At 35.3% G+C, this 14,728-nt stretch overlaps 1 protein-coding gene across 1 annotated transcript; it reads left to right on the top strand.

Moving 5' to 3' along the window:
* The first annotated feature begins 10,355 nt into the window (after positions 1-10,355).
* LOC113240373 lies at positions 10,356-11,872 on the top strand. Its single transcript, XM_026477656.1, has 2 exons — positions 10,356-10,768; positions 11,198-11,872. The coding sequence occupies exons 1-2, from the start codon at positions 10,531-10,533 to the stop codon at positions 11,836-11,838; spliced, it is 879 nt and encodes a 292-aa protein (XP_026333441.1). The 5' UTR covers positions 10,356-10,530; the 3' UTR covers positions 11,839-11,872.
* Positions 11,873-14,728: the final 2,856 nt, after the last annotated feature.

Raw genomic sequence — 14,728 nt, 5'->3', positions numbered from 1 at the left:
TTCTTAAAGCAACATTTCGTTGCGTTTTCATAGTCAATGTTGTCGTGGCATGTCGCCGAAGGCGCATGCGGTAACGATTACTTTCACTTGAGCTTGTAATCATAAACAGTCATTTATCCAAAGAAACAATACGTAGTATCTCTAGTTTGTTATTTATAGTCATAACTTAAGAAATTTGGTTACAGCATGAAATCAAACTACACTTGTAACAAGCACAACTTTAACATGCAATTAGTTCCATCACGCCACTGCTAGATGGCATTAGTTGTACTCTGAAACGCGCTATCGTTTTGTTAACTTCAATAGTATAAAGTCATCTCGTGTATTTGTGATTTTCTAGGGGGTTATGAGCCTTCAGCTCGCCCTTTTTCTTTGGTGGCGCAGTAAAGGCCATCAGCGGCCAACTGCAAAATATGATTCATAAAAAAAAGGGATTTTCTAGTACTTTCTGCCGCTGTAGCATTTATACGGCACTGATTGGTTATATCAAGTATTTGAGAAGATTCCGTTCTGTTTCTGCTACTTTTTCAAGAACTCTACTCAATGCTCACGTCAGGATTGCACTGAAAATACGACCCTAATGGCAGGGACTTGAGTATGATTTCGAGTGCTTTAAAACAATACTCAAATCCTGACTTGAGCATTGAGTAGAGTTCTAGAATACGACTCTAAGGTTTGGCACTGAACTGTGTGCTTTTCACGCTTGTGAGACATACTGTTGGGTCCATAACCCTGTAAATTTACCCTTTTTGATATTAGAAAACATAAATCTTCAGTCAAATAATTAAGTACCGCTCAATTTTTCATTCTTTTTTTTCTTCAAATCAAAATCAGACATTTCTAATAACAAATTAATATTTTGTTGAATCTAGAGTGGCTTTGTGACTTGAAGTAAATTAATTCTCTCTTGGATTAAATATTTCTGTCTTGTAACTAAAATACACTTTTGAGACGTTTTTTTACTATTATCAAGTAATTCTTCTCTAGCGTAGGGAGAGGATCGTTTTGTTGGATTTAATAAATTTGTCTTCATAAAAAGAATTTTGTCTTTTTCTAAGTAATCTGTTTTTACCGTGTAGAAGCACCGCAGTTGCGCGTCTGTGGCACCACTAATTTTGATACAATATCTAGTCTTTTTTTATAATACCAAATGTACTGTTGGTAAGCGACACGCCTATCCATAACAGTTAGATGTAGTGCCACTTCGAGCTTTCAATCGCAAAGATCTTAAGGGCATTGCCACTGCACCCATAACCCTGAGACGTAAGTTGACAGATCGCATGTGCCTGTTATTATTAGACCAGTGGGTATTGGTAACTCTTCCAAACCGGAACGTAGTTATGTTCACATTACTGCTTGGCGGCAGAAATGAGTAAGGTAGCAGTACTTCCCTGGGCGCTCTCTTTTACAAGGAACTATACTGTTATGCAGTACAATGCTGTACTTGCGTTGCATGACGCCGACCTTTGATTATTATAGGCGGTTGCGCACAAGCCGCTGTGTTACTTTGCTTGGTTTTTTTGCTTGGTATGGTTATGTTATAACGTTTATCGTAATCACTCATAGCCCCGCACTAGAGAAACCCTGTGTCGCAAGTACCATGGAGACACATAGACCACAAGTTGCACCAACAAACTCACGAGATAAATAAATGTAAGTCATACAAATATTTCTTCTCTCGGGATTCGAACTCGGGATCTCTGCGTGGCAGACAAGCATGGTAACCGTTCGGCTACATGGGCAGTCAGTTATTATGCAAACGAAAAGCCATTTCACGGGATGATTTCACGATACTACTTTATGTCCACCATGTGTGCTATGACGTAAACGCTATATAAGATTATCTAATCGCATCTTTGTTGAGTCAGGGCTATTTCAGCACAAAATTGATCAATTTATTCTTTTGTTTGTCTATGTAAACGCGCGGTCCGTGAATTTAGATTAGCCCAATGAGGAGTTCAGGGTAAGTGCCCTGGTGTGAATTCCATTGCTCTATTTGCTCTGGTATTCGTAGTACAAATTTTTGACCTTGCTATGATGCTAACGGTTTGCACTGTGGGTGTTGAACGGGTTCGGTTCCCGGTAGGACCAAATTGGGAAATGAACTTTTCTAAATTGGTTCTGCTCTGGGCGTTCTGCCATAGAATTTCTTGGTTTGAGATCAGGTATTTAATTAGTGTACATTGGTGTGTGTGTGTCATTGCTTCATATTTTTAATTTTATTATAGTGAACCCTCTTAACGCTTTATTTTCGGACGAATTTTTATTAAACTTATTTTCTATTTATCGTAATATGAAGTGACGGGACCAACAAGTCGTGCGCCTGATGGTAAGCTACACACCTGTCCTGTCCTATCATTTCAGTCCTACCGGGAACTACACCCGGGACATCCCAAAGTAGCGCCCACAATGTCAACCATTGGGCCAAAGATTCGATTAAATGATTCATTAGCCTCCTTTACTCACTCTATAGCGTGGTCAGCAGCGTTCAGGACAGCGCGCAGGAAAGTCTACACGCTCAATCGTGCGCGATTACCTGTCGAAATTTTTTAAGCTAACGTTTTTCGCGCGCGATACGTCGTGTTTGGTTTTGTTACGACGGAAAGAGCGCCCGTGTAAATTCTAATAGCGCAAGACAGACCGCGTGATACTGGCGCGTTTTGGAGTGCGCGATTGCGGTCTTTCTCTTTACCTCCAACGTCTTTACACGCGCGCTCAACTCAATCACGTGCGTATTGTCAAAATTCTAAGTGTGCGCAGTAATAAAACAAGTTGATAAATGGGGTGCAACCCGTAAGATTTTTTTGAGTTAATACAAAATTACCCTTTTTTTAACGGTTGTTTTACCTTTCGTCCACTAACAAAAACGCGGCTAGGTGACAAATGGTCAAATATGCGTTTTGAATAGCAAAAGATTCTCGTTTAAAAACAGTTCAAATTAGTTAGTAACTTATCGGAATTTACTCTAACGATGCATAGCTGTAATATCATTACACAATTTAGTTATTCAAAAACTGGGTTATGGTTTTTTATGACATCTCAAAAAATTATTTTGCTAGCCGCGTTTTAGTTAGTTGACGGCAGCTTTATAAGCAACTTCTAAAGGTAACATGAACCCCACTAATCTAAACTGGATAAAGTAAAGAGAATATCCTAACTTCTTAGAAAATTCATTCTCATTTTAAGTCTGCGTCGTTTTTCTAAGTTTTTCCGACTTTCCGTGGATACCTGAAGTTGGCGACGTAACGTAATTAAACCTGACCTCAATGTAGTTAACGACAGACCTAATTGTTACCGATAGATTAACTTACAAGTTACAGACACTACCCGACCACGACGAATAATGTAACTTGTAGTGTTGTAACAAATAGTACATTCGACAGGAGCGTGGCCAAATGAGCGTTTATTAATCGATTTACAAAATCAAGTACCTCTTATGGTAAACTTCATTATAACTTAAAATAGGATAAATTTATTTAATTAAAACTTAATCTAATACGAGTAAAACAAATGTAAATCTAAACGTAAAAACAATAAAAAAGTAACCTTAATATACAATATTTATATTTAATCTTATAATCAAATAGTGTAAAATAACCGAATATTCAAGCCTGATTAATGCAAATACAAAAAATTACTAAAAAAATTCCATTTATTAATTTCAATTCTAGTTATAATTCATAATTTTGAAATAATTTGATTTTAAAACTTATGAAAAAAGGAATAATTTGTTTCACTCATTTCATTATTTCGTAAACTTTCAAAAAAATTAATTTAGTTTAATAATATAAATAATAATTACTTACTTGGTTGATTTTGTTAGCGTTTATTTCGGTTTGATATTTGAGAAATATAACTTATATAATGCCTTAATAACCCTAACTCAAAGCGAGTAAAATTTTGCCTGCCCTCGACTTCTGTCGGCGCTGGCCGTAGGTACTTCCTCGCCTCGCGTCGTACGCGCCGTACAAGTATTTTTTATTATAAACCTTTGTGCAACAATAAAATTGTCTAATAATTTCAGTGTTCAGTAATTCAAAAGTGTTTTCATCATTATTGGAGTTTTACACTTAGTTATCTTTATTTTTGAAATAAAGAAGCGAAAATTGCACTTTCAAGAACTTACGATCAAAGCATTAATAAAGAAAAGTGTTTTTTGAATTTATACTGTAATGCTAACACAGTAATGCTAACATTACTGTGTTCTGGCAGTACTTCTCTGGACGAACTCTTTCATGGAGCTCCACTGCTACTATTTTGTATTGTTATTCACGTTACAGACAAGACAATTTCCTATTTTCAAATTAATTCTGAAAATTTCGCATATGTATAGTAACATAACGTATCGTAATTACAATTATCACATGACAAAATCGTCCATTGCTAGAAAAACGTTAAAACTAAACAAACGAACTGACTAATTAAACCTAGCCTCAGTTAACATTTAATTGATCAGATGGAAATTGAAAACTGTCCTGAGGATAGAACCCGGTCAACCGATACTGATTCAAGGGTTAATTAAAAACCTTAGGGAACTCGGAAGATGTAAGGATAACATCTGTTGAATGCGACATGCCATTTTAAACCTTACGTAGTTCAGACAAACGATAATACGGCTTTAGCATCGCCTTGCCTTGTACGGAGTCACACGTAGCACTAACGTCGCGGAATGGTGTTTCACCGTGTGTGATTCTTTGAAACGATTACGCACACATTGATACTTAGGGTCGTATTCTAGAACTCTACTCAATGCTCAAGTCAGGATTTGAGTATGGTTTAAAACACTCGAAATCATACTCAAGTCCCTGCCATTATGGTCGTATTTCCAGTGCTTGTGTTTCAATTGCAATCCTGACTTGAGCATTGAGTAGAGTTCTAGAATACGACTCTCAGTATCTCAATATTGTAATAGTTACACCAAAGTAAGTTACTACCAGAAACAGTGCGGGGCCATGTGTGTGAGGATATATAATGCATTACAGCATTTTCACATGACGAGCGTTCAACGCGAGTTAAGTTTTTAACTGACTTCAAAAAGGAGGAGGTTCTCAATTCAACTGTATGTTTTTTTTGTATGTTACGCGATAACTCCGGTATTTGTGAACCGATTTTCATGATTCTTCTTGTGTTGGAAAGAGGGTACCTCCACAATTGTCCTATTTCATTTTGAAGAAAATCATCCACCTCTAAGGGTGGCTGTTCACGCGTGAAAATTGATTTTTATAAATAGCGCCTAAATTTTATTGTAAGGAGCAATTATTTCAATGGTTGATTTTGCTATTCTCCATTTCAAGGCGTTTTTCTCTCAATATACTTTGAGTAAGTGAGAACCGATTTTTATTATCTCCTGTGTCATGTCCTACATAGTGGCGAACTAGGGGATATTTAAATAAAACTTGGCTAATAGACGTAATTAAGGTCGTACTATTAAGGTCGGTTTTTTTAGTCCTCTATACTGAGATTATTGAATAGTGTACACATGGCGGGCGATTTTCACACTGTCTCAGTGAAAGTTTGAAAAGTCTGGACGTGGAAACAGCTATGTGTTTGTGGATTTTATATCGGAGATAGCAATGCAGCAGGAGACGGAAATATTGGGTCCACCCTATTTTATTGTCCAAAGTGAAAGTCACTCCATAACTTACCATATTCCAAGGACGTTTCTCAACTTCGTCTCAAAACACGTCTCACCACGTCGAAAACGTGCGCTCGTGTGAACGGCAATAGCGCGGCTCTGAGTGCGCATTAGCGAATCGGGGGTTGAACGCTCGTCATGTGAACATGCTCTTACCCTCTGATATAAAAATGATAAATAATAATATTCTATTTAAACGTCAGCTGATGTCATGGCTAAGAGATAAAAACTTCTATTCAATTATTGAATAAGAAGAAGTCATCTTCTCTACATATAATTCTTAATTAATGTTGACCACTTACCTTATTTGACAAGGAATGTATTTATATAGTTTGTATTTTTTGACATCTTCACGACATGGCAATAACTTACTATTATAACATGTGGGGCCAGGACAGCATCCACTCAACTGTGAAGTTTAGTGGCTGCTCCCCCAGCCTCCGCGGCGGATCTGATGGCAGGCTCCGCCGCAACACATAAAGAGAGTTCCTTGGAGCGCCCACCACGGGCCAACCGCCCACGTTCGGCCGCGGAGGATAAGACGAGGGGCAACTACACACCGACACGTCTCTTTCCCCGCGGCCCCGCCGCCACTGCATCATTGAAAGCGGTGCAGCCCCGCTAGGGTCGCGGAGGACAGGACGAGATATAGAAGCTTTAGGGCCATATGATTTGCCAGTTCTTAAATGTCATGGATACGCTCATACGTTCGTGCGCACACTATAATAAATTATAACCAACCTATTATAACACCTATAATCTTTTAAAAAATACGTGTTACAAGGTTATAGGAAAAACTTACCTCGCGTCACGGGGAAATTTATGAAATTTTAAATCCCTGTTGTATTTCGTTGTCGAATTACAACCGTACAACTATTTATGTAGAACTTACTTAACGTATTCAAAAATATTTAAAATCACGTCAACCCTTAACACTCGGCGCGCAAACTAAGCGCGTTCGCTCACTGCTGCCGGCGCCTCCCGACCCCCCTTAAGTATTCCTTCGTTACTCTGCGCAAGTAAACTTCGTTTCAATCCATTTTAAACAAAATGTAAACAAACAATCCACTGACCTGACCATAGACGGTTAAGTGATGGCCAATTGCAATGCTAAATAAATCGATTAATTAATTGAATGAATCGATTTGTTTAATTGAGTCGTACTAGTGGTTTTCGTTGCATAACCTATATAAGCATATTTAAAATTTCCGAAATTTTAATTTTAAATCCTCCTTCAAATCATTATGTTTAGATACTCGTTATATAATATTCGATTTACTAACGATTACAAAAAAGTTAATTGATTGCACCGAATGTTTTTTTTTTTCGTACAACACAATGCAATCATAGACAAGTCATAGTTGTATAGTCGAAAAATAACCTCACTTTTGGACTACCATTTCTCAAATACGATTTTACGATTTTTTGATTCTATTCAAATGAATATTTTTGGAAAACGTGATGAGATATCAAGCCGAAATCTTCGAAATATACGTGACAGTGTTACTCATTCGGTTTATTGAGTGATTGCTTTAGAATTTTTGTTCAAAATGGATTGGAACATACTATACTTTCGTTGCGCAACTGTATGGTTTGTAAATTTTGGTAATGTTCAGCTTTGTTTACCGCTAAGCCGTTATTATACGAAATTATACTCATAAAACAAAATGAAACCAGCGCAGTAGTACAGAAAATTAACTTTAATCAAAGATAACCATGTCGCAATATTTATTCCTTCCTAGCAAAGGAGTAAAATTGTCTAAACGGTCCGTTTCCTTTCCGGAAATACATCCACATTTTCCCAGTTCCATAAGTTTATCCATCACAATTTCCATTTCTATATCGTCGTGATAGATTTTCTCTGCACACTTTCTTATTATAGCATCTCTATACATCCATTCTTCTAATGTAAATTCCTCTAAAAATTTTTTTACTTCTTGCGGGTTGCTTTTTTTTCTACTATTATCTTCTGTACTTACAAATATTAACTTTAAAGCTGCGTATATCATAGTTAAGTTCATAACACCCCTGGGTTGCTCAACCACATGATGACCAAACATGTTTAGTTTGCTATTTTTTCTAAATTTCTGTACAAGCCTGTATAATTCTGCTCTGTGATCATTAGGAGTATGAGATATATCATTGAACTCAAGCCACTCAACTATTTCCTTTTTTGGACTTGACATGTTTAGCTCTGTATCATCTTTCTTGTATTCCATTTTGTGGTCTGCATTTACCCCAAGGACAACAACATGAGGATTCCTTATGTCTAATACTAAAATTGCGACCCACTCCTTTAGCCAACGCATACTAAATAGAAAATGTGGTTGGAAAAACGTTGTGTGTACCAAACCTAATAGAGTCGATACTACGACAGCCATATATTGTCTTTTCTCACTTATATCTGCCAAATTTATGAATTCTACATAAAGAATCGGTAAATTGTTTTTCCTCCATTCTATCATGTTTTGCAAATATCAGTTCTCTGTTGAAACTGCTCTGTCTTCTCTATTATAATCGCTTTTTTTGTTCCTGGTAATTGTTTCCATATAAATCCAGCTCTTCTTAGAGGGTACATTATACTGTCAGTGTAAGGGATATTTTTGTTAAAGTGGTGTATCAGTCTAGCTACAGTAGAGATGTGACGTTTTTCAATATAGTGAAGTCTGCAAAATTTTCTATTCTTTACATGTCTCATACGTAATAGTCGAATTCTTGGACTTTGCTATTCTTAACCAATCTTTGTAAGAAAGCAGATGTAGATATTTCATAATAGTTGTTAACGGTATATTGATATTTGTGTAAAACCTAGCAGCAACCATGGGAGTTCGGTTTCTTATCTTCCCTAGTGAATATTTTATAGATTCTTTTTCGACTGATTTTATTATGTTCATTACAACAGAAACAAATTGTTCTACGTCTCGTTTTCTAGCTGATTCAAACTGAAACTGAAATACAGTAAGTTTGAGATTTTAATTTATTAGCTGACAGTTGTTTGAAGGCTTGTTCAATATATAAAACCAAGCAACTTTTACTGCGGGAACTCTGCAATCGTAAAAAAAGATGTTTGTGATGAAAGATGGTTTGTACATTTGTTTTCAGTAAATATGAACTTAGAGTACTGTAATAGTGTTCAAGCAAATGAAATACAAGTTGTTTTCTATTTTCCTCTCACCCACGGCTTAAAATTTATATATTTATTTATTTATTATGCTGTGGCGAACATTCTTGTGTGCTGCTCGTCCGAAAGAAGTCGAATATAAAAGTAGATTATTAAATTAAGTAATTGGTAAAAATAATTAGTGAACAGAAATTGTAAATTTAGACGTTTCTACGAAGTGATAACGAATAAATATGTTTAAATTACTACATTGGAGTTTTTATTTTTAAAACTATGTACAAAATTAACAATCGGTTTCAAGAAAGTGCGCGTTACCGGACTCATCCCTAGTTTGTCACTCTTGGAGGTCGAATATTTTCTTCACATGTAAATGTGACAAAAGAGGGTTCAACAAAAAAGAATCATCAAAATCGGTTCACAAATGCCGAAGTAATCGTAACATATCTACATAAAATGAGATCGAATTTAGAACCTCCTCTTTTTTTAAAGTCAGTTAAAAACAACAAGTAACTACTTAATCGGAAATAATAAGCGAATATTTGTTTTTGTAACGCAAGGTGTGATTTAATATTATTGTTAATTTTGTTACAAAATTACATTGACTTACAATTATATGGACGTCGGGTCCGCGCTAAAAAGTGTCCGCACTTGTAAGGCGCTAAAATCGTATACAGAGCGCGACACTCCGCTTTAGTCTTCATTTGTTCTACTGACAGCGCGATACTGCGATGACATTACAATTTAAATTTCGAATAGGTTGACTTGGGACATTTTTTTCGTGGTTTTTGTATTAGACCCGTCGTCCATTTATTTGTAAGTCAATGCAAAATTACGAATATAAAATAATTACCTTTAAATTTTCTTCTTTTTCTACGTCACTCATTTTAACACAAGATATAATTTTACAGTACAAATTTAAAACGACGGAAACTATTTTAAATGCTAAATAGAACGCCGTCGTCGGCTCAATACATTTTACGCCCATTGACTAGGACTGCGGGTTGAGGAGTGGCAGAATACACGGGACGGGAGGGGGATTCGGCATCGTCAGCTGTTTGGCCACAATGCGCTGTTGCCGTTCCGTGCGACGGCCGGCGGTTCGTAGTGCGACATAAACAGACCGCTAGATTAGAGTGTGTAAATAATATACGGGATTGATAGGTATTGAGTTAATTTTTAGTATTCCTATTTTAATACTGCCAAAACGCATTTAAATAAGTAATAGTATTTTATATCGAACGACCGCTTAATTTTATTTTCATACTTTTGTTCATATTCATGAACATCGCCCCAATCATGTGTAAAAGTGCTACTTATGCTATATAAATACGACTACTTTTTAACTACTACTTTTACTAACTATTTTTTCTATATAAATGTAATTACACGCAATCACACAGTCACACATTCTCAGAGGGAAGATCGCATTATACGCAATATCTTTATTTATCTAGATTGAAATATCGCACACTAATTTGGTGAACAATTTCTTCATAATTTTAGAGTATCCGTGGCATGCGCAACGCGACTGCCTCGCTCTGAACAGTTGCCGCCATACGAGACAAAACATGTATCTGTCTCTTTCGTTCTCAGGCCCACCGCGTCACTACATCGTTCGCAAAGATCAGTTGCTATCCGCTTTTTGAGTAAAATGTACGTTTAAATGTACGTGCAGTTTTTTTTCAAACGGACTTCACTTCTCGGATCTCCACATTATTATCATCAGTATCTATAAATATTTAATGTTTGTGTTAATTTGCGCAGTGAAACCAAGATGGCGTCAAAACAGTCGATGGACGACGAAATGGCGCGTCCAAGCACGAGTAAATCCAGAACGAATGATCCTCTTCAAATAGAAACTTTACAGCTAATTTCGAGGGTTTTGGAAAAATGTGAGTCAGAAAAACATTATAGTAACAAACGCACCGATTTATCTAATCCGAGTGATCCATTGAAACGAGCGCAATATTTTACTGGTTTGCATCCAAGTTATTTGCAGAAAATAAAAGAAGGTAAAGAGACAAATTTTTACGTGGCTACTGTAAATCGTTGCGATATTCAAAACCAACTTATAAATTTTTATTTCAAATCAAAATTACCTACTACGTACGAGTTGTTCAACGCAATACAAGGTCGGATTCCCGAACACATGGACATAAGAAGTTTCAGAAAGGCATTGGTGAAGTTAGGTTATATGTGGCGAAAGATATACAAAACTAACGACTTATTAGTTGTAATAGAAAGGCCATCAGTTACTTTTGAAAGATATTTCTATTTGAAAAACATAATTAAATACCGGGAAGAATTACGGCGAATTTATTTCGTTGATGAATTGATACTGACTTCGACCTGTGAAGTATTCGACAGTGATGCCGTTGTTGAATTAAAGGACTATATACACAAAGGTGTGATTTCAAAGCATGTTATTTATGCTGTTACAGATCAATCAATCCAATTTACGACTTATTACGATGATTATGATGTAACAAATTTCGAAAAATGGCTGCAATTGAAACTATTCCGTTCTGTAAAACCTGGAAATGTAATTGTTTTAAGAAACAAGAAACACGTAAACAAGGAATTGCTGGAAAAACCAACATTGAACAGTTTGAAAGTTGAAATGAAAGACTGGCTTGACTTTTACAATGTCCCGTACGAAGAAAACATGTCTAAAATTGAACTTTACACGTTAGTTGAAAAATTTACAAACAATATCGATAAATTATATAAAATCGATAATATTGCGAAGACATTTGGGGTCGAAATATTACGACTGCCTAATAGCGTAAGTGATTTGTCGCCTGCTCATACGGGGGTATATATGCTCATACAGAAAAATGTAACAAGACAGAAAGATTTCCAACATTTTTTGCAATCGTTTCAAGATATTGTAAGCACAGTCGACAAGGAGTACTTACAAAGTTGTGACGAACATGTAGCTGTAGAAGAAAGGGTGACTTTAAAGACTGATATGAAACTAGATGAAATAATGGATAATATTGTTGACGTTATGAAGAAAACCAAATTCGACGAGAGTTTGGCAGAAGATTCTGATTTACCTGACTGTAGCGATTCGGAATAGCGTTTTATAATTAAGTTACTTACTTACAAAGATGTTGTAATTATGTTGTATACATATATCACTTAAATGTACACACGCGACTGTAACGTAATTCACCAAAATACGCAGGCAAATAATCTCACTACAGAGTACTTATTAATTATATAAAAATTATTCATCCCTTAATTTGCCACCCTTAGAGGTAAAATATTTTCTACAAATTTAAATGGGACCGCTAATGAAATACCCTCTTTTAAAAAAAAGAATAATAAAAATCGATTCATAAATGCCGAAGTTATCGCTTAATACACATACAAAGAAAAAAGAAATACAGTCGGATTGAGAACCTCCTCCTTTTTAAAGTCGGTTAATAAATTTTTATTAGTACTAAAAATGGATAATATTAGTAATACGTGGAAATACTATTCCATTGAACTAACAGACATTTGAAATTAGGTGGTAGAAGAAAACAGCAATACTTGTTTGTGACGTCACTAGTATCATGTCGTCATATAGCCACGTACTAATTATTGTTTTGCTAAAAAAGCTGATTGAGTTGATTGAAGCCACAACAAAATGTCGGCTTTTTATTTAAAAAGAAAAAATCAGTATATATGAAATTGTTACTGTCGTCATTATCTAGTTATATTAAAAATAAACAAACATTCCATAAACAAACAAGGTGTTTCATTTCAATAATCCAAATCAATTATATCGGTAAGGAAATATGGCTGGTATTAAAGGAGCATGATTTTTAATAGTTGCAATCCTTCCACTTCGAAACCTGCGCGTGATTTTAATGTCTCCCATTTGTCGGTAATAACTAAACATAAGAGCCACAGCTGTGAAAAGAAGAGTAAGTGTTCTTTTTAGAATAACTAGGTGTTGGGAAGCAATTTAATTTAATTAAATTCACGGCAATTACAAGCATCGTGGCTAGTGATTTTTTTACATATTCTTAAAAAAATATTTATTATACATACAATGCATACATACAACATGCCTATCTCCTACCGGGGTAGGCACAGATTAAACTACAAAATATTTAAAATTTTAAATAGTTTGTAGTTGTTGTCGATAGTTTTATTAAAGAAGATAAATTTTTTCCAAAAATTATTGAATTCTGAATGTTACGATTACTAATTGCTTTATTGTCTTCTTTATTTTTGTTTTGACAGATGGCCTACTAGAATCGAGATTTTTATTCACATACATTATAATAAGAATAGCTAATGTAAAACTTTAAAATATTTTCTCCTTTTTGTATCTTTCATAAACAGAGTTCTAAATACAGTGTACGTATGTATGAACTTACAAAAATTTACTATTCAAATGAACTTGTCCTCAGTAATTGGATTAATAATGGGTCGAGGATGATTCAAATGAAACAAGTGCAGCTATTTATTCCATAAGCGTGACCAATATTCAGTCGATAGAATATTTATCGACTGCAATCACTAGCTGCTCGTAAGCGGGCAACACTTTACTCCGTCTTCAAAAAAGACAGACTCGAACTCGAGACAGAATCTCAGCATCGATCGTCCAGTGTGTAATGAAAATTTCGTGACCCCGTAGTTGGCCACGTTCGAGTATTGTAGTAGATGTGCGCGCGCTTTCTTTCTACCATGGAGGTACGCTCTGCATTGAGGGCTATCTGTGACACCTACTTAAATTGAATAGGCTATGTGTTGTTACGTCCGTCACATTTACTGTATTAAAGAGGAATATCAAGCGTGTTACATATTGAGTTTTTGGGTTTCCGCGAATGTTAAACATTGGGAATGAAACTATTGTTCCGTCAGCCACGACCATTTCCAAAGCTTATTACAATTGTGAATTATTATTGAAGGACATAAAAAATAGGTGATTTGCATTTAATATTGTATACATTTCTGCCCTCCTTGTTATTATGATAATAATAATTTATTCTCAGACAACATGATCCATAATATGTGAGAGAGTACTTAAGCTAGTGTTAGTGTGAACTTAAAAATATAAACATAAAAATAATTTTTGTGTAAAAGTGAATTGAACATGTTTTCAGGTCAAATATTACTATCTATACAAATATAATCAACATTTACTTAGTTTTAAAGATAATTGTCTAAATTTTGTTTTTAATGCTCATTTGTATTACGTTTGAGGCTTAACATAGAACTATCAAAGATAATTTATACAAATCAAACATTTTTTGCGTAACTCAGACTAAAATATCTACCGATTTAATTTATTTTATGTCTCAGAGAAATAGGATCAATCATTAAAAAAGGTGACCGTTTAGAGTTTTTTGCATACATGCCATTATTAATCACCGATACAAAATAAACCTAGCGACGTTCACCTCTGAACATCAATACAGAGTACTAAAAAACCGACCTCAAAAGTACGTGGAATTACGTCTATTTGCTAAGTTTTATTGAAATATCCCCTAGTTCGCCAATATACAGGACTTGACACTGGAGATAATAAAAATCGGTTCTCACTACTCAAAGTATATTGAGAGAAAAACGTCTTGAATTGGAGAAATAACAAAATCAACCATTAAAATAATTGCTATTTATAAAAATGAATCTTCATGCGTGAACAGCCACCATTAGAGGTGGACGATTTTCTTCTAAATGAAATGGGACCGCTATGGAAGTATCCCCTTTCCAACAAAAAAAATCATGAAAATCAGTTCACAAATACCGGAGTTATCGCGTAACATACATACAAAAAAAGAACATACAGCCGAATTGAGAACCTCCTCCTTTTTTGACGGCGGTTAAAAATACTCACGCGTTATTCAGCAGCTACTTTTGCCATTTACAGACAGAGGTCGTGTTGACTTAGGAGCTCAAGGTTTTTTATGATATACAAATAAATAAACAGACGTTACATCTGACGAAACGTTACCGCTATCTATGTATAT

Source organism: Hyposmocoma kahamanoa, unplaced genomic scaffold, assembly GCF_003589595.1.
Source record: "Hyposmocoma kahamanoa isolate Upper Pololo Valley unplaced genomic scaffold, ASM358959v1 136533, whole genome shotgun sequence".
NCBI classification, from domain to species: domain Eukaryota; kingdom Metazoa; phylum Arthropoda; class Insecta; order Lepidoptera; family Cosmopterigidae; genus Hyposmocoma; species Hyposmocoma kahamanoa.
This window is presented reverse-complemented; position numbering and strand designations above follow the sequence as displayed.

Bases quoted from the DNA above. Each gene is read 5' to 3' on its own strand.
- LOC113240373 (XM_026477656.1), top strand. From the start codon at position 10,531: ATGGCGTCAAAACAGTCGATGGACGACGAAATGGCGCGTCCAAGCACG. The intron at 10,769-11,197 runs GTAAAGAGACAA...ATGCTGTTACAG, and splicing joins TTTGCAGAAAATAAAAGAAG to ATCAATCAATCCAATTTACG.